The sequence below is a fragment of the Theropithecus gelada genome, chromosome 7b, assembly GCF_003255815.1.
Source record: "Theropithecus gelada isolate Dixy chromosome 7b, Tgel_1.0, whole genome shotgun sequence".
Classification (NCBI taxonomy): Eukaryota; Metazoa; Chordata; class Mammalia; order Primates; family Cercopithecidae; genus Theropithecus; species Theropithecus gelada.
In genome coordinates, this window is record NC_037675.1 from 94,486,005 (window position 1) to 94,513,153 (window position 27,149).

The 27,149-nt window shown below is 54.0% G+C and overlaps 1 protein-coding gene across 2 annotated transcripts in view; it reads right to left on the reverse strand.

The window, feature by feature from the left end:
- Positions 1-27,149, reverse strand: part of ITPK1 (inositol-tetrakisphosphate 1-kinase) — a 181,870-nt gene that overhangs the window by 133,290 nt on the left and 21,431 nt on the right. For both annotated transcript variants that reach the window (XM_025391664.1, XM_025391663.1), the window contains exon 3: positions 3,129-3,153. In XM_025391664.1, coding sequence (XP_025247449.1) covers positions 3,129-3,153 — 25 coding nt within the window. The remainder of the gene's footprint in view (positions 1-3,128; positions 3,154-27,149) is intronic.

The following is a 27,149-nucleotide window of genomic DNA, read 5'->3' on the forward strand; positions in this document are numbered from 1 at the left end:
CCCCACACCCACCTCGGGAAGGTTACACACAAATGCTTCCTTAAAGTAAACCCACAATGCCTGGTACACTGGAGTCCTCAATAAAAGGACTGTTACTGTTGCCATTAAATAACAGGAAGAGAAACAACTCCCATGACCAACCGACCTCCCTCCGGTCACCAGCGTTTTGCAGTCTTGAGTCCTGATTCTTGGCCCCAACATCCTTATTTTTAGAGAGCAGCCAAAGTCCAGGTAATAAGAGGAATGGAAGCATTTAGTAAATGGAGAACCAATGAACATGCAGAGGAGACCGTTCGGCAGAAAACCGGGGGCCACAGGCTTTTGAGACAGACAGACCTGTACTCAAATCCCAACTCCACCACTGCCGGCTGAAATCCCCAAGAGAAGGCACAACATTCTGAGCCTCAGTTTCCCCAACTCTAAAGGGTTCTTAACACTACACCATCCCTGGGTGGCTGCACAGAACAGGAAACGCCCCTCAGGGACCAGACATAGGACACAAGAAGATGGCTGGCAGCAAGGGGACACACATCCTCTTCAGTCACCAGCACCTGAACCCAGAGGATGGCACAGCCCCAGCTCCCAGGGCCCAGCAGCCTGGAGATCCTGTGCACAGAGGCCCAGCTGATTTTGAAAAGCCTCCCATTTTTGCAGAGTCTTTCTCAATGCCTTAAAATCTAAAAGTTCTCCAAACACAGGGATGCCAGGAGGAGGTGAACAGAGAGGTATCATGGTAGGTTTTATTTTCAGATGCTGGAGTGGAAAGTGTCCAGTCTGGCTTCACTCTGGTGCCCAGCCACCACTTCCTCCCCCAAGCCACCACTGAAATGAACAGCATACATGTCTAGAAAGATTTTGCAATGCTGCTTCTGCCCCGGACATTCTGACACAATGGCTCCAGTCTCCTGTTCCTCCCACAGACGGAGTGGATTAAAGATTTTAGTCTAAATCTTCCCGGAACGCCATACAAATGAAACTCGCCGACCCCTGTCCATCTCTCATCCTGTCCTCGAGCGGTGGGGGTGACACCCACTGTGTGACAGTTTGAGGTCGCATGTGAACAGGATCAGGCATGGGGGAAGGCTGTCTTGCCCTCGCAGGCAGTGTGTTTGCTGGGGAGCGCCTGAACTCACTTCCTCTGAAAATGGCTTCCACAGCAGTTCCCCCAAGTGGCTGGGTGGAACCACAGGGCAAGCCGGGGCCTTCCTGAGCACAGGGAGCCCCAGCTGTCAGTCTCAGGCTTATTGTGGGTAAAGTAGCATCTGTAAAGGATCCGTGGATTTCCAAGTGAACCATTATGGAGGGATAAAAGAGAAATGGAAGCCACCACATCCTAGAGCTGCAATGGTTAGAGACCATCTAACCCCGTGATGAGACATACAACCACATCTCCTCTTTCCACACCTGCACCCCTGGCAGGCACTACAGATCAATCCCTGTTCCCACCCACTCACAGATTTAGGATCCTCCAGGCCACCAAAACCAATCAATCAGAAATGGTCCCTGAACACACACCCGTAAGCCATTCCTGAATTCCAATATCCCTCACTTGATGATGGAGAAATTAAAGCCCACAGAAAAATTCAGTGCAGGTTGGGCATGGTGGCTCATGCCTGAAATCCCAGCACTTTGGGAGGCCGAGGTGGGCGGATCACCTGAGGTCAGGAGTTCAAGATGAGCCTGAGCAACATGGTGAAACCCCATCCCTACTAAAAATACAAAAACTAGCTGGGTGTGGTGGCGCGCATCTGTAATCCCAGCTACTCAGGAGGCTGAGGCACAAGAATCGCTTGAACCCAGGAGGCAGAGGTTGCAGTGAGCTGAGATAGGCCCACTGCACTCCAGCCTCCACTCCAGAGCAAGACACCGTCCAAAAAAACAAAACAAAACAAAACAAAAACAGAAAATAAAAGAGAAAAATCTAGTGTACACCATGCAATTCTGCAGAGCCAAGAAGAGCCTGGACAAAAACCTAGAGCTGCTGAGAGGCTTCCAGAAACTACCTCCTTACCCCAAAACAAATCTCACCCTTCCAGTGATAAGTTCAACAAACTACCAGCAGGGAGGTAAGGAGGATCCTTTACCAGCCCCACCCATCAACCAGCCCCAGTCTGGTCCCAGGAGCAGGGGAAACCTGGGCCCTGTGACGCTGAACCTGCAGGAATGGGGACACTGCTCTCCTATGGCCACTGAGGGAAGGCCTGGAGCTGAAGTTAACAGGGGTGGGCTAGAAGAGCTCCCCAGCAGGCTTTTTGAAAGCCCCTTAGATATTCTAGCAGGGGCCAGCACCTCTTCTGCCCTGATCTAGTCCCCAGCTTGGGTTCCCCTCTCTGCAGCTACAGGCAGATGAGGCCCACAAGGCAAGGAGATAGGATGCCAGCCCAGCTGCACAGGCCACAGAGTCACCCTCAACGGGGACAGCGAGGGGAACACAGGACATGGCCAGGTCACCATCAGGTTTACCAAGTACCCATTAGGCGCCAGGTACAGCCTTTAGTGCAAATAACACAGCCTGCCCCTCACACAGAGTCTGAGAGTATTTTGATGTTTCCTTCCTCCCCCTCCATCCATCCTTCCCTCTTCTCTCCATCCATCCTTCTATCCTTCCTCCCCCTCCACCCTTCCTTCCTTCTCCCTCCATCTTCCACCTTTCCCCTCGCTCCAAGATCCTTCCCTCCCCCTCCATCCATTCTCCCTTCTTCTTCCATCCATCCTTCTTTTTCTAGTTAATGAGCACCTGACCCAAGTCCACCCAGGGTGAGGCTACACAAAGCACAAAGACACAAAGACAACTGAATGTCTAGCTGGGTGCCTACTGCCCCCTCACCCTTCCCACACCCACCCCAACCTGACCACTGCCACGCACACTCCCCTCAGCACTCCCAAACCAACGCTCTCCCCACTGACAAAGCCACAGCAACCCTCCAAACCTGAGAAGCCCCAGTCGGAGTCTTCCCAGCCCAGGGCAGAAACCACATCAAATCCACAGGGGTGCTAAAAACAAGCTGCACGTGAAGAAGAGAGAAAGCTGTGTCCGACGCTGGAGGAGAGGAGGAGAGGAGGAGAGACGGAAAGGTGGGCGCCAAGGGCCTCCCTACCCATAGAACCACGAGGATGAGTGTACTCACCTGCACAACTTCTATCCCTCGCTTCCTGTGGAGAAAAACAAAGAAAACAAGCGTTACTCCAGCAGGCTGGACATGTCCTTTCTGAAGGTTCCCAACAGCCGGCTGAGGGCAGGACCATGAGGGGGTTTCAGGAGGGAGCCGGCAGCTACGCTTCCCCTGCCACTGTCCCAGAACGGCCATGTCTTCCACTCCCAGCCACTCCTCACACCACCTTCCCGCTGAGAGGGCTGGCTCCGCAGAGGGACTTGCTGGAGTCCTCTGGAGGCCCCACACCAGCCACCTCCCTCTACTCCTGTGCCAGGCCTCTGTCAGCCGAGCTCCAGCCTGGTCGTCCCAAGGCCCCTGCCACCGAATTTACCACCATCCCCACCACCTGCCATCCCTGCTGAGCTCAACCCCCACGGCTCCCCCTGTCCTCCCCATCAGGTCTCACCCCAGGACCTGCCACAGCCAGTCATGCCCCAACCCATCCACTGCCACACATGGGAGGCCCACACAGTCCTGCCCCACTGCCTTCCCAACGCCCCACTGATGCCTGCCCTGGCCTCGCCAACAGCCTCCAAGCTGCACTCATGTCCCCCACATCCTCACGCTTCACACGCAGTCCCACGGCCACCACATAACCTGACTCTTGCCACCCAATGTTAAGAGCCTCATGGCCTGGGTTGGAGTTTGCCCAGAACACACAAAGGCTTTCTGTTGACTCCCACCCTTCCCTTCCCCACCCATTTCTTTTTGTTTTGAGACACAGTCTCACTCTGTTGCCCAGGCTGGAGTGCCGTGGTGCGATCTCAGCTCACTGCAACCTCCGCCTCCTGGGTTCAAGCGATTCTCCTGCCTCAGCCTCCCGAGTAGCTGCGACTATAGGCGCCCGCCATGATGCCCAGCTAATTTTTGCATTTTAAGTAGACATGGGGTTTCACCACATTGGCCAGGCTGGTCTCGAACTCCTGACCTTGTGATCCACCCACCTCAGCCTCCCAAAGTGCTGGGATTACAGGCGTAAGCCACCATGCCCAGCCTTCCCTACCCCACATTTCTTACTGTGAGCCCAGGAAGTGGCCACCTGTGCAACTCTGGCACACAAGGCATTCTCCTCCCCGGCCCTGGTGCCCACCTCACACCCCAGCCTTGAGGATTCCGCTCAGCATAGCCTCTCCAGGAAGCCTCCCCACCTGGAAGAACTTAAGGCAACCACTGTCTTGACCCTTTGTTCTGGGGTATTGATTGCTATGAGCCAGGGATGAGTGCTGGTGTAGGGCCACCAGGACCTGCAGAACCCAAGTGCCCAAAACAGCATGCTGTGCACATTGTGCTGGGAAGAAAGGCCTCCAGCAGATGCTCAGAGACGGCTGCGGCCAGGCAAGGTAAGGAATCTGTGGTTTACTCACCCAAGCTCCTTGGAGAAGGGACTATGCCAAACTTTAAAACTATGTGTGCCCGTGCCCAGCTATGATGCCCCCTGGCACACAGACACTCCTCAACAGCTGCTGGCAGATGAAGGTGTAAATGTGTAACAATTTAGCTTAGCTCCTGGGCCCAGCACTCGGAGGGTACAACAAATGCAACCTCCACAGTCTGGGCCCTTGAGAGGCTCAAGGTCTTAGGGAGGAGATGGGCAAAAGCCCCGCAGGAACCTTTGGGCACCCCTGCTGCCTTGTTTCATGGCACAGCTGAGGCGCCGCCCACTAATTCCTAAATCTGTTTGTCAGCTCATTCAGTGAGGGCTTCCTTAGCACCTTCTGATACCAAGGCACTGAGCGGACCCTCACAAAGGAGCCACTCCAAGAGACAGGAAGAGAAGAGGCCAAGGAGAGCTGACCAGGTCCCACTGTGGGAAGCACCCAGCCCACCTTTCCTCAAACCCCCAACACCTCAACAGAAACTTGGGCCCCAAGGAGTCCAGTTTGAGAACCACCCTGGTTGAGGCATTCAGGGACCCTCAGCGTCTCTTAGCTTCTCTGCACTTCCTGTAGGAATGGTGGCCAATATCCATCTGCTTCCATGATTTCATGAGGGACAGGGGAGACACACAATAGCATAGCACTGGGCCACCAAAGCCCACAGCACAGTGACAGATAGCATCATGAGGAACCTGTGCTACACTCAACCATCAGCTCACAACCTGCACCGTTTCTGAGCACCTGTGGACACCTCAGCCCCTGCCTCATTCCCAATCACCCTGGCCCCCACCAGAGGGACGAGAAAGCTGCAGGAAGCGTCACTGACGGGAACCTGCCCCAGGACACACAGCAGAGGACCTTGAGGAGCCAGCCCAAACTCCAGCAACCCAGCTCCAGGACGGAAAACCCAAGCCCCAAATCACCCAGAGTGTGAACCGCACAATGGGAAAGGCCAGGGACAGAGGAGCATGAGTGACCCACACCAGTTGGGGCAGACTTCCACTGGGCTCTGGGCCAGGGCCTCAGTTTCCCTCTGAGTCAACCCTGCTGGCATCCGGGTTATCTCAGCATGTGACTCTCGTCTCTTTACTGAGGTCAATTCCAATCAGTCCACATTTTACATCATCCCAGGCAGTCCTCTCTCCCTTAGTCCTAAAAAAACAGTCTCTAACTCTGAAAACAGATGGAACACATAAAATAAGAAAGCAACAAAAAAGTAATCTAGAGAAAAGATCGGCTGCAATCTTAAGTGGGGTTGAGCTCCCAGGAGCCACAGCAGTTCCTCTGTCACTCAGAGCTCCAAAAAAAGGATAAACTGCAATAGTGGCAGAAAAGAGGGGGCCACCCATGTATGCTGCACACCCCTTGAAGCTCACCACTCACCAATACCTTCTGCAGTCTCATAAGGGGGGCACAGTGGTTGCCCCATTACCTGCGGAGCAAGCCAAGGCATGGGAGACTCGCAAAGTGCAGGAGCTGGCCCCGAGCAGGGCTCTCCCCACACCCAGGCATTCACCAGGCGCACCACCATGGGCAAGGGTGGCACCAAGCAGGGAGGCCTGGTCTCCAGCCTCCAGGGCCTCAGTGCAATGGAAGGACCAGGAGGTGGCAGGCAGAAAACTGCATCCCCTCTGGTGGTGGAATCCCACGCGCACCACCACAGCCTCTTGGGAAAATAGAACAACCTGTCGGGCTGATTTTTCATCGGGAAACTCCTGCAGAACAAAGGCACCAACAACCTTGATGCCCTAAGAAGCACGTTCCTGAAGTCCCACCGTAACCAGAAAGTTCAGAAATTGAATGATGAAGCCAAAGGGGAAGAGGGAGAAGGAAGGGACATGAGGGACAGTGGGAGGGAAGAGAAACCAGAGCACTGGCTGTCAAGTGACTGACTGTTCCTCCTAAAAACCCTGGATCCACAATCCCACCTCATCACCCCACAGATAGGCTCAAGTGTGCAATATGTTTCCAGTTCTGCCCTGTTAATTACCAAACTGTATGTGATAGCAAAACACTAGCAGCAAACTGAACTCCCCTAAGAGGGGACATTAACAAACCACACGCCGTCAAAGGAATAGTACGCAGCAGTAAAAAGAACACAGAAGGCCTCCATGCACCCACAAGGAATTATCTCCAAGACGTTGCTGTATGGAAAACGTAAGATGCAAAACCCTGTGTGCTGTAGACAACTATCTGTGTTAAGAACAACATCTGGGACGAGCATGTGTGCTTGTGTACACACGGAGTGAACCTGAGGGTGCTACAGGAAAACGATCATGGCAGGGCCCCTGGTCAAGGGCAAGGGCAGCTGGGGTGGCCGAGGGACTTCCTTTTCACTGTGTCCCCTCATACATCGCTTCAATGTTGTGCCAAGGGCCTATAACATGTTATCAAAAACTGGAAAATATATTTTTTAAATTGTTTCTTAAATAGATGCTTGATAAAAGCACGAAGCAATCGATCAATGGAGGACACAAGACAGAAGAGTTCAGGGTGTATTGTGAAAAGCTTCCAAGTGCTGCCCCAAGAGGAGCTGAAATGAGGCCTGCAGCGGGGACCACCAGAACTCGCTACGGGTTCTAAGGCCTGGAAACGGTCCAGTACCTGGAAAACAGACTGCGGGGCATGGGCTGCAGTGTTAACTGTGGCCACGGGGCTGGGTGATGCCAACAAAGTGCTGTGGTTTTTTCTTCCTACTTCTCTGTGTTTTCGAGATTTTCTACAATGAACATATATGCTACCCTCAAAACTATAGGGAAGGTAACAATAAAAGTTAAAATTTTTTTTTTTTTTTTTTTTTTTTTTTGAGACAGAGTGTGGCTCTATCGCCCAGGCTGGAGCGCAGTGGCATCTCAGCTCACTGCAACCTCCGCCTCCTGGGTTCCTGCCTCAGCCTCCTGAGTAGCTGGGACTACAGGCGTTCGCCATGACGCCGGCCAATTTTTGTATTTTTAGTAGAGATGGGGTTTCACCATGTTGGCCAGGCTGGTCTCGAACTCCTGACCTAAAGTGATCCACCCAGCTCGGCCCCCCAAAGTGCTGGGATTACAGGCGTGAGCCACTGCGCCTGGCCTACAATTTAATAACTTTTAAGTTTCATTAAAAACCTGCAGCCGGGCATGGTGGCTCACCCCTGTAATCCCAGCACTTTGGGAGACTGAGGTGGGCCTTCCAAATCACCTGAGGTCAGGAGCTTGAGACCAGCCTGGCCAACATGGTAAAACCTCATCTCTATAAGAATACAAAAATTAGCTGGGCATAACAGCGGGTGCCTGTAATCCCAGCTACTTGGGAGGCTGAGGCAGAAGAATTGCTTTAACCCAGGAGGCAGAGGTTGCAGTGAGCCAAGATCGGGCCACTGCCCTCCAGCCTGGGCAACAGAGCGAGATTCCATCTTAAAAAAAATCCTGCACCTGTGAATAATTTTATAGGCTCTAAACTGTCATTTTCTTGATAAATATTACATTAATATATTAATATTAATAAAATAGGAATAGCTAAGTATAAACATGTTTTTCCAAAAGCTGGATTATTAATGAAGGGAGGATCGCTTTGCACAAGGAAGCCTCTCCCCGGAAGTCCAAGGAGCTCGAACCCTTAAGGAAGTTAAAATACTCACAAAATGATTTGATGCTTTCAGGGGATGAGGCTGGCAATAAGAGAAGGCTTCAAGGAGGAGGCAGCATTTGCCATCTGGCAGAGCAACCGAAGGGTAACTACAGACAGGTGCTGGGAAGAGTACTTATGGAGGAGTAAGGTGAGTCCTGCGCCCTCCCCAGAGGGTGACTGGGGCTCTGGAAGCATAAAGCCCTCTCAGGGGGCAGGGGCTGAGACGCAGGACAGAGGATAAAGGGGCACGCCTCCGAGGCCCAGGATGTCACCTGGTGGCCCAGCCCTTACCCATGGGCCAGTGGGTCCCAAATGCCAGGGCAGATAACCTGAGAACTACCACTGGAGCGTGTCAAAAATCCTCATTCGAGGCCACCCTGAAGCCTCTGATCCAGGAGGTCTGGGGGCAGGGCCTGGGAAGGATTCAGGGTTCATCACGCCCTGGGTGCTGCTCAGGAGCGGCTGGGTATGGGGACAGCTGCTTGTCCACAAGAGCGACTCCACGGGCTTCTCTGTGACCAGTGGAAGCAGGATCTGATTTGCTGGGGGAGGACATAGCAGGGGTAGGGGGCAGCCCTCACAGGTCCTGGGAACAGGAGTAAAGGAAACCTAAGAACTAGAAATAGCTGTGAGGCTCACAGTCTGGAAGGAGCAGACCGAGGCACTGCGCCAGGCCCAGGAGATGAGAGAACATCACAGGAAGGCAGTAGCACTCCATTGTTCAACTATGGTGGTACCAGGAAGTGATCAGAAGCCCAGGACTGAGCTTCGCAGCATTCAGAGGCTTAGATGAACGTAATTCGGGAGGTAGGTAGGTGGAAGTGGAAGAGGTGGGTGAGCCCCTGAGAGCAGAACATGGAACCAGACCCCTCTGTACCCTGTGCCTCTGTTTTCTTTTCTGTAAAATGGGAGAATCCTAGAACTCATCCCACACGGGCTTTAAGGGAAGCAGAGTCCAGGCCTGGCACAGTACCTGGCTCACACCAGAGACGGGGTCTTGTGACCTGTGCTCTGCCCTGCCACCCTGCCTTCCTGCCCTTACAGAACTGCGCCTCCTCTAGCCCACATGACTGGGGGCGGCACGCCCACTCCAGGGGTGGATACGTAACCTGGCACCTCACTTAGCAGCAGGACGGGAGCAGGATCCAAGCCCTGGTCCTGGTCCTTTACCAGACAGGTCCTGGGGGACTGTCTGCAGTGCAAATGGCACTGCCTGGAAATGCTGGAGGACACCACTGCTTCCATGTGGCGAGAATCCAGAGGAGCCCAAGGCCAACCAGGAGAAAGGGACAAGAGGGCTCCAGGAGGGCAGGTTCCCTGGCCAGACCCGGCCGCGTGGGGCTCGTCCTCTCTGGAGCTTCAGCTGCAGATTTCTCCTCAAGCCAGCTAAAGCTTTCTGTCACTGGCCGCTGAGCAGCAGGGGTCCCGTGAGTAACAGTGGTTACCACTTCTGAAGATGACAAAAATTAGTCTGGATGACCCAGCACTGAGGGAGAGGGGATGATAAGGGAAAACAATAAAAAGGATCAGAGCAGAAGTAGAAGAGAGTGATACGGAGCAGAGACACGTCCACAGCATCCACGCCACCACCAGGCCACTGTAGCACACTACCAGGTGTGGCGTCAGGAGGTAAACACAAGACACTCTGGCATAACAGACCCCATCCAGCAGCAGGCCTGCCATACAGCAGAGCAGGGCACAAAAGGCTCACGGACCATGACCAGCAGCAGGCATGGGATGTGCCGCTGAGCCGCCCAGGGTCTCAGCTTTCATATCCGTTAAATGGATATGACCCTTCCTGCCCAAGAGGCCCTCCCCAGGGCAGGTGTGGGGACCTGAGGGCTGCAGCAAGTGAAGTACATGAAATGGTGAAGAAGCAAGGGAGGAGGGTTATACCGAGAACCACTCAGGGAAGTGGGAGGCCAAGCACATCCTCATCCAAGCAACATGTGGCACAGTTCAGTAATTGCTGATTTCAGGCACCCAAATAACAAGACCCTTTGGCATCTCCAGGTACCAGGCGCTGGGGAAAAAGCCCCAAGTTATGGTCCCCCTTTCCCTGCCTGCAGAGGACAGGGCCCACACCGTACCCCACAGAAGCCCAAGATGTCTCCCCAGGACTTCGGGCTCCTAAACAGATGATTGGGCCCCTGTCACCCATGTGTGTTGATGGCCACACTATTCCCTTCCTCAAATGCCATCCCCTCATCACCACCTGACCCCCCAGGTCAGCTCCTCTGGGAAGCCTGCCTTGGCTCCCACCCTCCTCAGGCCCCACCGCCCCAAGCTGCCCACACCCAGCACTGGGCAGACAGAAAGGCTGCTGGGCTCCAGAGCACTGACCCCACCAGGCTAATGCTTGGTGGTGAACATCAATGGTGGCCACCAAAGCTGGCAATTTCCCTCCTGGACACTCAGTGCCACTGTGTTGTCCCTGCCCCCAGTTAGGCATGGCTACATGACTTGCCTTGGGCAATGAGACATGAACAGAGGTGACCACGTCCCCTCCCGGAAGAAGCATTCCATTGCCAGCACCCAGGCCTCCCTGACCTCAGTAACTAGGAAGCACATGAGGCTGCCACCCACCAACAGAGCCAGCCAAACCCACCACCTGGAAACAGCGCTGGCTGAGTGGTGACGAAGTCAGGCTGGGAACCAGAAACAAACAACTGATGAAGAGGACTTTCAGCCAGCGCTGATTCCCAACTGTGGGCAACTGTGTGTCCCCATGAGGAGATTTAGCAACACCTGAAGACCTTTTTGATTGTCACACTGAGGAAAGTGCTACTAGAATCCAGTGAGGAAAGGGCCCCTGTAATGCACAGGACAGCCCCTAAAACAAAGAATTATCCAGCCCAAAATGTCCACAGTGCTGAACTTAAGAAGTGGGATACACACTGAGCCACTGCAGGGCAGATCACAGCCCCCAAGAGTCTCTGGATCCAGAGTGCATGCTGAACGAGTTGTGAGTAAACCTGTTTCCTCTGGCCTCTCGGGGCTGTTTGTCACTGCAGCCTAACCTGGCCTATCCTGACTAACAAGCACTCTTTCAGGGACACAGCTTGTGCCTTGTGTCTACAGCCCCAAATTGTTAGCAAAACACCTGCTGAGCAGGCATTTGGAGGTGCAGCTTGGAAGACAACAGGGGGAGGCAGCAGCAGCCTCTCAAACCCTCCCAGGAGGGACCCCAATCTCCAAACGCCAAGGCTTGACCTAAGTCTGCCTTTGCACAAACTGATCCCCCTGCCAGGCGCCCTTCCTCAGCTGGCAAACTCCTGCCCACTCACCAAGAGCAGCTCAAGCGCCCTCCTCATCGAGAGGCAGGAATCATGGCTTCCACTGAAGACTGCTCCACGCTCGGCATCAGACCATGAGCCCCTCGAGGCCAAAGACGGCTCTTTATTTCAGCATCCCTGTGCCCCCTGCAGACCCCGGGCCTGGCAGGCTCTCTGCAAACACTCCCCGAGTGCTGCCAGGTTTCTGGGCCACGCTCCAGTCCCGTGTCCCCTGCCTGCCTGCTCTGCGGCATCTTGGTTCACTTGCTGATTGTTTGGGAATTTGGATTTTCCTCCTATTAACAGTGCCAGAAACTGAAATGGCCTGATATAAAGACAACACACGAACAGAATTTTAAAGCCAGTACAAACATTTGAATTGTCTGAACAGCTCTAGGGAAGAACCAGATAAACTGGAAGCTGCCATGTGTCTTTTTTATTGAGTGGCGGCATCTTTCCTTTGACTGGGGAGTCACCAACCACCTTACCTGAAGACCCTCCCCCAGTTTGGGTGCCCCACCCAGGGGAGGCAGGCAGAGCCCAACGTCCGGGCGCCCCTCAGTGCAGGCATAGCAGCCTGAGTCAGTGCACTCCCTCAGACCCAGAACAGCTTCCAGGGGTGCCTGGAAGCAGCTTTTCCCAGTGAACAGGACAAGAGTGAGAGGCAGAGTGGGTAAGCCACCTTTGGCACCTCCTGGAGAGGTCATCAGAGCTGCAGGGGCTGAAAGCAGCACAGGGACTGAGGTGCCTTTGAGACTCCCCTTCTCAATTCAATTTTCAGGAAGGAGGAAGGCAGGCGAGGGCAGGAGATTACGCGAGGCAGTGTTCTGCCACATCCAAGGGGTCACCACTTCAGATGGGGAATCATCCTGACCTCTGGCTGATCACAGATGTTAAGTCTATTCCCTTAATGGCTCTCGACATCCCCGCTTTTTAGTACGAAAATTCTTGACTTGAAATCGTTTTTGAGTCTTTTACTACCCCCTTGCAGATGCAGTAATTTTTCTTTCCCCTAATTAGGGATGGGACCTAAATTGTGGGAAGCAGGGGAGTGGGCTGCTGGGAGAGGGAGGTGGTGGGGGCAGGTCGGCAGGCTTGGTTCTAGCACCTCCTCCTCTCCCCACCACCCCCACACCCCCATCCCCGTCAGTTGGCCAGCCTCAGGGCTAATGATTCAGTTGGTTCTCTTCACAGCAGCTTCTTAATCCCAAGCATGCAAAGTCGTTTAGTATCAGCCTAATGAGCGAGCTAAGGCAGAAATTCCCGTGACATTTCCCTCCCTTGGACTCACTGGGGGAGGGAGAAGCCGGCTCAGGAAAGCCTGAATTGTTCTAGCACCTATCCTCAAGGTACCCCACACTCCTAAAATAGCAGCACAAGTGCGTGTGTCCCCAGCCTGTGTTCTGGATGCTGACACTCTTTGAAAGGCTGTGTTCCAGAGGAGACTGAAAGACTTCACCCAAATTCTGCTGCCAACACTCCTTACCTGGCCTAAGGGCTGGGGGCAGCTCCCGGTCCCTGGATCTCAAGCTCTTAAGGTTGAGTTGTCTTTGCCCTGTTGCTGCACGTTCAACCACAGGCAGGGAGAGTTTCCTGGTCTGATTTTGGTCTTCTCTGTCAAGCACGGGGCTGGCCTGGGAGCAGAGGCGGACCCCAAACTGCAAACCCTGCCCTGAGATGCTAGCTGCCACAGGGCAGACCAGTGGACTACATGCCACGCCCTCTGGCGGGTGTGCCACAGGCCCTTAAATAGGACAAACACCCGGGGGACAGAGGAGGCACAGGGAAGTCTCGGTAGAGCCGCTATGTGAGCCAGGCCCTGGAGGGGAGGGAGAGGGAAGCTGCCAGAGCATGCTGGAGAAGGCCTGCTAAGCACCAGGAGAAGCAGAGGCAAAGACCAGGTCATGGGCACTGGGGTTTCCTGGGCCCCCCTGGCCACAAGCACGAGTCAGCCCTGACCCCATCTCAGAAAACTTAAACCACAAGGCCCCTTACTCGAATATCTCCCTGGCCCCTCAGATATTTTCAGGATGGCAGGTCAAAGGAAGGTCCCAAGATGTCAGGTCACATGGACTCTGGCCTTGACCTTGACCCAGTCCCTCCCTTCTCAGTCACAGATTCACCTGCAAGCCCTGAGAAGAGCAGGATAGAACACCATATTCGCTTCCCATTGCTGCTGTAACAAATCACAAAAGTAGTGGCTAAAAACAACACAAATGTATTATTCTCTTAGGGTTCTGAGTCAGAGGCAGGCTTCCTTTTGGAGGCTCCAGGGAGAAATTGATTCCTTTGCTTTCTTTAGTTCTACAGGCTATCCGCATTCCTTGGCTTGTGGCCACAACACCCCAACCTCTGCTTCCACTGTCACATCTCCTCTGATCCTCCTGCCTCCTTGTGATTACACTGGGCCCACCCAGGTAAGGCAGGAACATTTTCTATCTCAAGACCACTCACTCATTCACATCTGTAAGCCAAGAGCAGTGGCACGTGCCTATAATCCCAGCTACTTGGGAGGCTAAAGTGAGAGGATCACTTGAGGCCATGAGTTTGATGCTGCAGTGTGCTCTGATCACACCTGTGAATAGCCACTGTACTCCTGCCTGGGCGACATAGTGAGACCCCCATCTCTAAAAGATAAAAATTTAAAAATCCCATCTGTAGTCACGTCACACTCTTTTACCACACAAGGCAGCACATTCACAGGCTCTGAGGAGTAGGACCTGCCGTCTTTGGTGGGGAGTGGCAGGGGCCTTACTTTGCCCACCACAACCCCAAGGCTCCCACAGCTCTGCCGTCCCAGGGTTCTTAGACACCGCCTGGAAGCATTCACGTGTCAGGCAGGAACGAATAAGGACTTGTCAGGAGTTCATAAGGGGCTTCAACAGTCAATGAGGAGTCGATGGGGAGGAGCCCAGCATTCAGCTTCGCACAGTGCCTGCAGATTCCCAAAAGGCACTGGGTACAGCCCTACATGGCCACAGGGGTCCCTGATGGGAATCGGGGGGAAGAAGCCCAGGGAAGAGATGTGGGGGAACTGGGTGCTGGAGACCAAAGGCCCCAGGCCTGGAAGCCTCGACTATAAACTGGGGAGCTGGGTGATAATTACTGACACTTGGGCTCATCCTGAGGTCCATGAGAGGTGCCCAGGCACCTGACCCTAAAACAGGCAGCGCTTCGTCAGCTACCCGAGACCCTCCAGTTTCAGAGAGGACTCCAGGCGCCTGAGCATGACCCAAATAAACGAGAGGCTAACACCCGTAATCCCCAGGCTCTCTCCTTCCCCGCCCAGGCCTGCTCTCCCTGTCCCAGGCAGAAACAGGGACAGAGGAGGTGGTGGCAGGACTAGTGAGGGCCAGGCACTCCGCCCCCCTCACACCGGATCTCAGCAGCCACTGGGTGGGTACAACGGTTGCATTTTTTTTTTTTTTTTTTTGAGACAGGGTTTCCCTCTGTCACCCAGGCTAGAATAGAGTGACACAATTTCGGCTCACTGCAGCCTCCACCTCCCAGGTTCAAGTGATTCTCCCGCGTTCAAGCAATTCTCCCGCCTCGGCCACCCAAGTAGCTGGGACTACAGGCGTGTGCCACCATACTCGGCTAATTTTTGTGTTTTTAGGAGAGACGGAGTTTTGCCATGTTGAACAGGCTGGTCCTGAACTCCTGACATCAAGTGATCTGCCTGCCTTGGCCCCCTAAAGTGCTAGGATTACAGGCACGAGCCACTGCACCAGGCCTCTTGTTTTATTATTTGTAGAGACAGGGTCTCACTATGTTGCCCACTAGGTTGCTGGTCTCAAACTCCTGGGCTCAAGCAATCCTCCCGCCTTGGCGTCCCAGAGTGCCAGAGTGCTGGGATTACAGATGTGAGCCACTGTGCCCAGCCCATCACCTCTTTTCAAGTGGGGAAATTCAGAGCAGTTCAGTTTCCTGACCAAAGACTCACAGCAGATAAGAAGCAGAACCATTAGTCGGGCGACATGGCGGGCGCCTGTAGTCCCAGCCACTCGGGAAGCTGAGGCAGGAGAACGGCGTAAACCCAGGAGGCGGAGCTTGCAGTGAGCTGAGATCCGGCCACTGCGCTCCAGCCTGGGCGACAGAGCGAGACTCCGTCTCAAAAAGTAAAAATAAAAAAGAAGCAGAACCACAATCTAAACCCATCCAAATACCAGTAATTCCCAGGCTCCTTCACTCCCACCCAGGCCCGCTCTCCCCAAATTTGTCAGGAAACCCTCCTCATCCCACAGCACTGTGTGACTTCCTGGGGAGAAAAGGGACCTGTGTTATGGTGGCGGCGGGCACGGGGGGCACCAGGTCTGTTGGGGATGAGGCTTCTGGGACTTCTGGAAGAGGGTCGTCCTGGACAGAGCTGCCTCTCCACCCAACCACCTGCTGCCCCAACCCTCCCTCAGAACCTTGACCCCAGGAGGCCCGGAGATGGGTGCCATTGCCCCAGGGGCCCCAAGACCTGAGGAGCAGTCTCTGAGGAGGCCTGAAGTGAAGGGCCCAGAAGGACCTTCCTAAGGTCCAGCCTCTGGCATGTCAGGACGCTATGGAATAGACACACCCTGGGTCAATCCAGCCCAGAAGCCGGGGGAGCCGGCACCCTGTTCCTCCCCTCTCCACAGGGTTGACAGTCCTTCTGTCCAATATCAAACCTTCCAGGCAGAAGGAACCATTCCTATGAAGTAGATTTCAGCTCAACCATAGGAATAGTTTGTTGGCTTCCAAAGGAAGGCAGTCGAGACGTGATGAGCACCCCGTGATAAGAAGGATTCAAGTAGATGCCAGATGCCAGCAGGCAGGGAAGAGAGGCCAATCTGTGGGGAAGGAAGCAGGGCTAATGTTTTAGCAGCCCCACCCCACCTCTAAAGGGTTCCACCAATGAGATAGAAATCAGCTGGGTCACAGGACTGCAGCTCATGGGAATGGTAGGTCAGCTGGGCCTCTGGAGGAGGTGAGAATGAGCCTGGGGCCTCAGAGGACCCCAGTGCCAAGAGTCAGCCTCAGAGCCAGCTCTTGGCAGACGGGCACACCCCCCATCTTCTTCCTGCCAGCCTCCAGGCCTGTCAGGCTCTGCAGCTGGGAGCCATGGCTACAGTCCCCAAACAGCTGGAATAACCCCTCAGAGCCCCATGCAGGGGGTCACAGCTGCCACCAAGCCAAAGCCAAGAGGCAGGACCCTGAGCATTAGAGAGAAATGTCAAAAGAAGGATGCAGAATTCCAGAAGGGCAGAAGAACTGAGGCCAGCACGGGCAGCCTCCCACTCCCTGAGACACACAGCTCTGCGGTGCAGGCCACCGGGCAGCCTCCCTGCTGTCCCTGCACACACACTCTGCACCTTCTGCATCTGAAACCCAGCTCGTCACCTCCCAGCCGCTGCCCAGACTCACCCCTTGGGCTTCCCTCACCCCCACCACTCAGGCCTCTGCAGCAGGTGCCTACCTCCTCGCGCAGCAAGTCTCGCCCCATCTGCTCCTAGCACACCGGGCTTCCTGCCCTGCCCCCACGGGTCGGTTCTTTCACACTTCTCACCACCTGCCCATGCTGTCCGCCCCTAGAACGCCCCCATCCCTGCCTACCATGGACAACATCGGAAGCCTCTTCCTCACACCATCCTCTCAGAGAGCGGTCCGAGAGGAAGGACACGGAGGAACCCAGGGTGCTGGAAAGGGCAGTCAGACCGAGACCTGAAGGGCCAGCACACGGTGTATCCTCCTGACCTGAATGCCTCTCACGTGAAGGACAATCCACAGAGTCCACTTTGTGCCAACCCTAAACATCCAGCCCATATCCCGGACTGGTGTGCTAGCAACCATCCTGGAGAAACCCTACTTGTCAGGATCAGAACTCAAGATAGAGAGGAATGAGCCCCACTTGCAGGGAGTGGGCAATGGGGGCTTTTCTTTTCTTTTTTTGGCCAGCGTTTTCTGGAACTAAATTCTTCCTGATAAGGAATAAAACTCCAGGGACAGGAGGAATGTCTGGGGACCTGAGGGGTAAGACAACTCCTGTACCAGTTTGGTTACCTGGGCCAAGAAATGCTCTTTTTTTTTTCCTGAAACTCATCTGAACTGGATTTTCTGTCACTTGCATTCAACAAGAGCCCTGGCTGCTTCAATGTCCAAATCGAAACGTCACCTTCCATCATTTCCATCACCAACCTGCGCCTCCAATCTTGAAAACAGACCCATCCTATAGCCAAGCCAGAGGTCCCCATCGTCCTCCCCTGCTCTTCCTCCTCATCCCTTCCTCCGCAATCACTGTGGAAAGGTTTCCCTGGGGCTTGCAGGCAGCCAAGGGCCAGTGGTCCCTCTCCCAGGGAGATGGCTCACCATGTGCTGGGAGGAAAGGCAGGAAGAGGAAGGCAGATGGCCTCTCAGCTGAGGAGGGAAAAAGAGAATCCCCAATAACACTAGCTGGCTGATTGCATATAATTATGAAGAGAAAAAGTTCTTTAAAATTAGCTTCCCAAATACAGACATAATTTCAAGTGTCCCTCGCAGTGTGATTACAGCGCCAGTCCAACAAATGTTTTACCGTCAGTACAGAATGCTCAGGCCCCTGCAGGCAAAAAAATAACAAAGCCAACAACAGCGCCAGGGCCAGACAGCTCCCACAGAAGCACTTCCAGCTGCCCAGGAAAGCACCAGGCCAGGAAGCCCAGCCCAGAACCAGTCTTGCTCCCCTCTACAGCTGGCCTCGGGCTCTTCCCAAGAAGGCACCAGGCACATCATTCTTCATTCTCTCTAATCTTCAGGGCCTTTGATGTTCAGACTCAAATGCCAAGAGCAACCAGCTAATGTCAACAAGGATGGCTTCACTTGCTGTGTGCCTCCTATGCTGGGCTCTACACATCGGTTTTCCCGTCTGGAAAATAGCATGGCCAGGCGTGTAACTCAGGACACTGCCGGAGGGTGGAATGAATGAGGCTGGCACATAGTGGCATCCAGTCAGTGTCACCAGCTCCTCCCTGAGCTCCTCCCCGCCTCCCATTTAACCTCATTCTTCAGATGTGGCACCTGAAGCTCAGAAAGGCTCCAGGTAGTCAAAGAAGAGCAAAGAAGCAAACCCAGCTCTGCCAAGTCCAACCTCCATGCTCTTGTCACACTGGGTCCTTGCTGGGCTTGAGAGATGATGGGAGGTGCCACTCCTGGGCAGCACTGGCAGGCCGGGTGCACTCGGACCTCGACTGCTGCTTGGCCCTCCTTGGGACCCTGGGTTTGGGCCTTGATTTTAAAGCACCACAGGCTCTGGCACGGTGTCCAATCCCCATGGCTCCCTTGTCCCCTAGACTCTCCACCTCATAGGGCCCCCCCCCGTTTTTACACAGAAGAGAGCCCAAGAACCCTTTTATAAGCAAGGCCCAGAACTGAGAGGGACTTATCTGAGTTCACAGAGAAGTCAAGTCAGGGGGAGATTAACACACTGTCACCAGGCACCCACGCTGAGCCCAGCATGGGGAGGGTGGGCACACTGGCATTCCCAGCCTCCACCTGCACCCATGGAAAGGCTACCACAGCCCCATTCCAAAGATGCAAAAATCGAGGCTCAGGGTCCCCCACAAGGACCAGAGTGCCAGGATTTTCCATCCAGGCCTCCTGACCCCCAGACCTAAGGTCCTTACGGCACCACAGAAGCCTGGAGCAGGAACCCAGGCGCTCTGACTCCCAGATCACATCAAGCACACGTGAGCACACAGCCACGCAGGCCTTGACATGGATGAGGGAGGACAGCACGCCAGTCCCCAAAGCAGGCCTGACCCACTGCCTGGAAACAGAGCTCACCGGGTGGCAGTGCAGCCAGGCTAGAACCAGAAGGGAATGATGAAGGACCCTCAGCCAGCACTGGTCCTCAGTGGAGCAATTTTACTCCCTCCTCAGAGGACATCTGGAAGTACCTGCAGACATTCCTGGAAGACGAGAGTAGTACTGGCATTCAGCGGGCGGAGGCCAGGGATGCCGCTGGGCACAGCTGACGGGCAGAGTCTGTGGGGAACCCAGCCAAAGCTGGGCCTAATGTGGTCCTGGCTGATGCCCACTGGGCCAGCCAAGCTTCCACCCCATGATAGCCCGGGCACCCTCTGCCCAGCCCCGCTGCATTCGACTCAGCCTCCAGGCACCAGGAGACTCCAGCATGGCAGGGCTCAGGCCAGGGGGCTGGGCTGAAGAGCGCACTCCCCTGCCTCAGCCGAACCCACCAGTCACACACTCACCCACCCCCCAGCCAGGGCGCCCCAGACCATAACGGTCTTTCCCTAGAGGAACCTCTGTCCCAGATCCGACTGCCGCTTCACTTGGTCTTCACAATGATGCCCCCAGCTCTCCACATGCTCATTAACACGTGACCCCTCACCAGGATTCCTACTCAACAAGCAGGATGCCGTTCTGTGACCAGTCCAGGCCCGCATGGGCTCAACACCCATCTGCTGACAGCACAACAGCAAATACCCAATCTGTGGGGCAGACACGACCCACGCCTACATGCACACGGCAGAAAGGACAATGGACAGTGTCCATAGGGTTCTAGGGCCTCCAAGGGCAGAGCTGAGCTGGGGTGTGCGGGCTGCCCTGCAGAGCCCAGCTCTCTGCCCTGGCCCTGGCAGCCAGGCCGTTTCAGCCCTGTGTTGTAACTGTGCTAGTCCTCAAGCCGCCCTTGGGGTGGGGGGACGTAGCCCTCCTCCCAGTCAGAAGTCTGAGTGCTCCAACATCATCTTCTCTTCCTCCACTCCCCAACCTCCCCTTCCTCGTGAAGTCAGGCCTTGACTTCAGTCCTTCCTTCCCCGCTCTCAGCCCTGCACTGAGGTGTTTGCAAACCCTAAACCAATGTTTGCAAACATGAATGTGCCGTCTGTACTGGCACCTCTTGGGGGCCCTTTTAAAACACAGATTCTGAGTCCGTGGATACAGGGTGTGTGGCGATGCTGAGGAACCAGGAGTGCTGAGGCCGCCGGCCCCAGACAGACAACATCCTGAGTAGTTGAGGAGTAGCTGAGGTGCTAATGAGTCCTCAGACCTGGATGGACTCTGAAGAGTCGATATCCACAGCCACCGCACTATCTAGACCGCCACTGCCTGGACAATCGCAGCAGCCTCCCCCACCCAATCCCACAGGCCCCCAGCCTCCACCCAGCAGCCAACCTCACACACCTGCTATGGCTTCCCCAGCCTTCAGGGCAAAGCCCAAGCTTGTATGGCTTATAGGATCCTGTGCAATCAGGCCTCAAAGGGATCCTCACCCCGACTGCCAAGCTCTAGGCAGACTAAACTTCTCTCAGCTCCTGGGGCGCTCCAGCCAGGCCCCCACCGCCTCGGCTCCACCTCTCCCGGGAGGAGGGAGGGTTTAGGGGCATCCAAGCTCTTACACCTGGGTGGTCCCACAGAGGTCAGTCAACCTCTGTGAGGAGCCTCAGTTTCCTCCTCCGTTCTACCCGAGGATATGTGGGGCCTCCTCCTCCTCCTCTTCCCTGCCTAGAGCAGTCCCTTGGCAGGTGGCTGCTCTGTGGGTGACTTAAGAATAAGACAGAAGGGGCCGGGCGCGGTGGCTCACACCTGTAATCCCAGCACTTTGGGAGACCGAGGTGGGTGGATCACGAGGTCAGGAGATCCTGGCTAACACGGTAAAACCCTGTCTCTACGAAATATGTAAAAAATTAGCTGGGCATGGTGGTGGGAGCCTATAGTCCCAGCTACCCGGGAGGCTGAGGCAGGAGAACTTGCAGTGAGGCGAAATCGTGCCACTGCACTCCAGCCTGGGCAACTAAGCGAGACTCTGTCTCAAAAAAAAAAAAAGAGTAAGACAGAAGGAAGCAAGAAGCAGAGCTGAATCACTGCCGGTATGGGCTTTTCCAAAAACTCACCTATGTCCATGGCTCAGAGGAGGCTGAGAGGGGACATCCTCCCCAGGCCAGCCTATGACGACGTCTCCCCCAGACCAGCAAGCAGTGCGAGGCCGCACACCACCCATACAGCTAAGTCACCCAGGGGGTGTCAGCTGGCTGCGGCCCCTGGGAGCTGGGTGAAGCCATCATGTTATCAGTGCATGCCCTGTGCTGGGTGCTAGACACAGACTCCTCATCTCCCCTCACACCAGCCCTACGATCGCCTCCCTGGCGGAAGCTTAGGGACACTCAATGACCTTCCAGGGCCACCAAGCTTCCCAGTGAAGCAGCCAGGACCCGAGCCACTGAGCCCGCCTGCTCCATGTTCTTCACCACTTGACATGTGTATGTCCACACCTGCCAATCAGAGCGTCGGGACAGGATCCACTGCAGGCACAGGGAGAGGCAGGGGGTGCTCCTCCCCCAGCCAGCCCACCACTTCCTCAAGACTCTCGGCCCAGGCTTTCAGGGGCTCCCCGCAGCCACCCACCTGCACTGGCCCTACATGCCCAGAGTCCATGTTTGGAGGACTCCTGGCTCCAAAGAGTCACGCCTTGGCACAGGCTTGCCTGCTTTCTCCACTACCTTCCATCATCTGTGAACAAGCTCCCTGCGCCCTCAAACATACCTCTCAAGGGTCACCACCCGCGGAAAGCTTTCTTCCATCTTCCCAGATAGAGAAACTTGCCCTGTTCCTCGAGCAGCGTTCATCTAACCCTTCACCTCCTGTCTCTGACTCCCCACCAGATGGTGTCCCGGAGTGTGGGAGGAACTCAGTACTCCAGCACCTCACATGGTGTCTGAAACCCAGACCACAGCACCACCACCACAGTAATACCATCCACTGCTGATTGGGGCCTACAATGGGTTATCTGTAGTATTTGTAAATAAATCTAGCAGGCAGTGGAACTTTATACCATTAATAATTATTTCAACTGACACACCAACCACAGAAGTTAAGAAGTGCTTTGTTTATCCTACAGACAGAGAAACAGTCTCAGAGAAGCTCCATAACTTGCTAGACAGAAGCAGAAGCAAGTTTGACCCGGTCCCTCCGATTCCAAAGCCAGCTTCTAGGCCCTGTGGCAGGCAGCCGGAGGGATGGGAAGTAATGAAGCCGCTGCAGGGCACAGTCACAGGCATCTGGTCATGTCTGGTCTTCGAGGCTGAGCACGGCCCTAGGGACACTGGGAGCAATGCTGTTCATTTAATATCATCAAAGGATAACAGGCATAGATAGGCCTGGGCGCCTTATCAGCACCACCCAAAGCTTTTAAAAGGGTCACCTAGAGTCACAGACCAGGTGTTTTTTTTTTTACATAAATTCAACTTTTATCTTAGATTCAGGGGTACACGTGCAGGTTTGTTACAAGTATAATGTGTGACACTGAGGTTTGGAGTATGAATGATCTCATTACCCAGGTACTGAGCATAGCACCCAATGGGTAGTTTTTCAGCGTCTACTGTTCCCATGTTTGTGTCCATATGTACCCAAGGTTTAGTTGGTTAGAAAGCCAAACCAACATTTGGCTTTCTGTTCCTGCATTAATTTGCTTAGAATAATGGCCTCCAGCTGCATCCATGTTGCTGCAAAGGACGTGGTTGTGTTGTTTTTCATGGCTGAGTAGTATTTCATGGACTATGTTGTGGGGTAATTTGATGAGAGCCTTTGCCTTCCACCTCCTGTAAAATAAACTCAAACTGCATGCCGGGGCCTGGAAAGCACTGAGAAACCTGGTCCTGCCTGCTTCCCCACGGACCTGTCCTCCCAGGCCTTGCCCCGCCATGTCCTCCAGCCACAGCTCACCAACATACCAAGCTCTGGCTCCCTCCTGAGCCCCTAGGGCCTCTGCACTTGCTATTCCCGCTTCCCCTGCCTGAGATGATACAGCCCCAGCTTTCTGCAGCTGACTCCTTTCTGACCTGTCAGCAGCAGCCACAGCTCTCTCCTTGGGAAAGGCTTTCTCTGACTATGTGAGGACAGTCCCCAGACCCCTTCATACCACTGTTATTACTTCGTTTTCATCCCTGTCACTGGTTGACATGTCTGTACCCTCCCCATAGCCCTCAAAGACTAAAATTCCAAATGACAAGACCTTGTCCATCTTGGCCACCATGAGGCCACATGCACCACGAGGCCTGGCACAGAGGGAGGTCAACAGATGTCTGTAAACAGCTCTGCGGGGGATGTAGGAGTTGTTCTAGTGAAAAAACACACAAGGCCGGGCGCGGTGGCTCAAGCCTGTAATCCCAGCACTTTGGGAGGCCGAGACGGGTGGATCACGAGGTCAGGAGATTGAGACCATCCTGGCTAACACGGTGAAACCCCGTCTCTACTAAAAAATAACAAAAAACTAGCCGGGCGAGATGGCGGGCGCCTGTAGTCCCAGCTACTCGGGAGGCTGAGGCAGGAGAATGGCGTGAACCCGGGAGGCGGAGCTTGCAGTGAGCTGAGATCCGGCCACTGCACTCCAGCCTGGGCGACAGAGCAAGACTCCGTGTCAAAAAAAAAAAAAAAAGAAAAAACACACAAAAAGAACAACAACAGGAAATCCTGGGTCTGGATGCAATCTGGAAACAACACAAGCACCCAGCAGCACGAGGAGGAGAGAGTGCAGGAGCTAGTCCTGGCTGCAGATTCACCACTGGTTTCCCCACTGAGAATCCCAAGGGCTCTCTCAGTTGGAATGTTCTAGAACGTAGGGGCTCGAATGTTCTAGAATGTATGGGCTCCAATGTTCTAACATCCTCCTCTTCCAGCTGAGAAAAATGAACTTCTTCATGGAGGTTGGGGGTTGCCACACAGATACCACCAGGCCCCAATCCAGGAACAAAACTTCCCACCACCACACAGGACACTGACGCCACTGAGTCCCTTGGTCAGTCACCCACAGAGCCTTCTCTCTGTCAGCAAAGGCCAAGTTCCTGGAGGACCAGGACTGACAACACCTGGTTCGGTAGAGCTGGGCACACAGCGGGCACTCAGAAAAGCTTTCTGAATGATGACAGTTGTTCCTTATGAATCCGACTTCTCCGCCCCTCCCCATGCCCAGCCCAACACCATCTGGGCACCTGCCAGGTACTAATTCGGGAAAGGTCTATGGGCTGCTGGCCAATGCGCAGGCCCAAATCACACACTCTGTGTGCAGACATGTTCCCAGGGCTTGACCCTCCCTGTATCCAGGCCCTTTGCAATGACTTTGCCACCTCCGCCAAGGGGTAAAGTTTATTTTCTTACCCCTTGAATGTTAGCTGGCCTTGGGTCTTGTTTTGGCCAACAAACTGTAGAAACGCAAACGGGCCTCCAGAGGCCTTGGAAACATCTTGTTAGTGTCAGGAACAAGTCCAGCAGCCTGAGGAAAGCCAAGAAGGAGGCCAGGTCATGCCCAGTGCCTTCGGTTAGCCAAAGGCCAAGCCCCAGGGCAGAGACCCCTTACCAGACTGCAAGCTGACTGCACACATACAAGGGATTCCTGGCAAGACCAGAGCTAAGCAGCAGAGCCCACAGAACTGTGGGATGAAAAACTGCTTATTGCTTAAAGCTGGTAGTTTTTAGGATGGTTTGTTATGCAACAATAACTGATAAAAACTTTTACCTACATGTAATGGAATCAGAAAGGGAAGGAAGACATTTATATTCACAAAGATGTCCAATGCAGCTGTATCTACAACAGCAAGAAAATGGGAAAAATCGGCCGGGCACGGTGACTCACGCCTGTAATCCCAGCACTTTGGAAAGCCAAGGCGGGTGGATCACTTTAGATCAGGGTTAGAAAACAGCCTGGCCAACATGATGAAACCCTGTCTCTATCAAAAGTACAAAAATTATCCGGGCATCGTGGCGTGTGCCTGTAATCCCAACCACCCAGAAGGCTGAGTCAGGAGAATCACTTGAACCTGAGAGGCAGAGGTTGCAGTGAACCAAGATTGCCGCCAATGCACTCCAGCCTGGGTGACAAGAGCAAAACTCCATCTCAAAAAGAGAAAATTAGCCAAGTATGGGCTGGGCCCAGTGGCTCATGCATATAATCCTAGCACTTTGGGAGGCCAAGGCAGGCAGAGCACTTGAGGTCAGAAGTTCAAGACCAGCCTGGCCAACATGGTGAAACCCTGTCTCTACTAAAAATACAAAAATTAATGGCCAGGCACGGTGGCTCATGCCTGTAATGCCACCACTCTGGGAGGCCGAGACAAGCGGATCACGAGGTCAGGAGATTGAGACCATCCTGTAACACAGTGAAACCCCGTCTCTACTAAAACTACAAAAAAATTAGCCAGGTATGGTGGTGGGCACCTGTAGTCCCAGCTACTCGGGAGGCTGAGGCAGGAGAATGGCATGAACCTGGGAGGCGGAGCTTGCAGTGAGCCGAGATAGCGCCACTGCACTCCAGCCTGGGCAACAGAGCAAGACTCAATCTCAAAAAAAAAAAAAAAAATACAAAAATTAGCCGGACGTGGTGGTGGGCGCCTGTAATGCCAGCTACTTGGGAGGCTAAGGCATGAGAATTGCTTGAACCCAATTCTCAGGAGGCAGTGGTTGCAGTGAGCTGAGATCACGCCACTGCACTACAGCCTAGGCGACAGCGAGATTCTATCTTAAAAAAAAAAAAAAAAAGGCCAGGCACAGTGGCTCACACCTGTAATCCCAGCACTTTGGGAGGCCAAGGAGGGCAGATCATGAGGTCAGGGGTTCGAGACCAGCCTGGTCAGCTTGGTAAAACCTGGTCTCTACTAAAAATACAAAAATTTAGGCAGGCATGGTGGCGCATGCCTGCAGTCCCAGCTACTCAGGAGACTGAGGCAGGAGAATGGCCTGAACCCAGCAGGCGGAGGCTGCAGTGAGCCGAGATTACGCCACTGCACTCTAGCCTGGGCGACAGGGCAAGACTCCGTCTCAAAAAAAAAGAAAAAGAAATTAGCCGAGTGTGGTAGCACATGCCTAAGGTCCCAGTTACTCAGGAGGCTGAAGCGGGAGGCTTTCGTGAGCCCAGGAGCTCAAGGGGGCAGTAAGCTATGATGGCACCACTGCACTCCTGCCTGGGTAACAGAGCAAGACCCTGTCGCAAAAAAAAATTAAATAAGATTACAATGCAATAAATCACAAGCATAGACATTCAGTAGATCTATTCTGAAGTAATTTAAAATGATCACTGTCTATTGTACTTTTTTTTAAGTCTTTAGCTTTTAAAGATCACACTAAAGTTATTTTTTATTTTATTTTATTTTATTTTATTTTTGAGACAGAGTTTCATTCCATCGCCTAAGCTGGAGTGCAATGGCGCGATCTCAGCTCACTGCAACCTCTGCCTCCCGGGTTCAACCAAGTCTCGTGCCTCAGCCTCCCAAATAGCTGGGATTACAGGTGCGCGCCACCATGACCAGCTAATTTTTGTATTTTTAGTACAGACGGGGTTTTATCATGTTGGCCAGGCTTGTCTTGAACTCCTGACCTCAGGTGATCTACCCACCTCAGCCTCCCAAAGTGCTAGGATTACAGGCATGAGCCACCATGCCTGGCCCCCCACACTAAAATTGTTTTATATGAAATTATTTGTTTGAGATTTGCTTTAAAACAATATGGGGTCCAGGCATGGTGGCTCACGCTTAATTGTAATCCCAGCACTTTGGGAGGCCAAGGTGGGCAGACAGCTTGAGCCCAGGAGTTCAAGACCAGCCTGGGCAACATAGCAAAACCCAGTCTCTATAAAATCTACAAATATTAGCTGGGCATGGTAGTGCGTGCCTGTAGTGCCAGCTATTTGGGATGCTGAGGTGGGAGGATCGCCTGAGTCCAGATCAAGGCTGCAGTGAGCCATGATCACGCCACTGCACTCCAGCTTGGGCAACAGAGTGAGA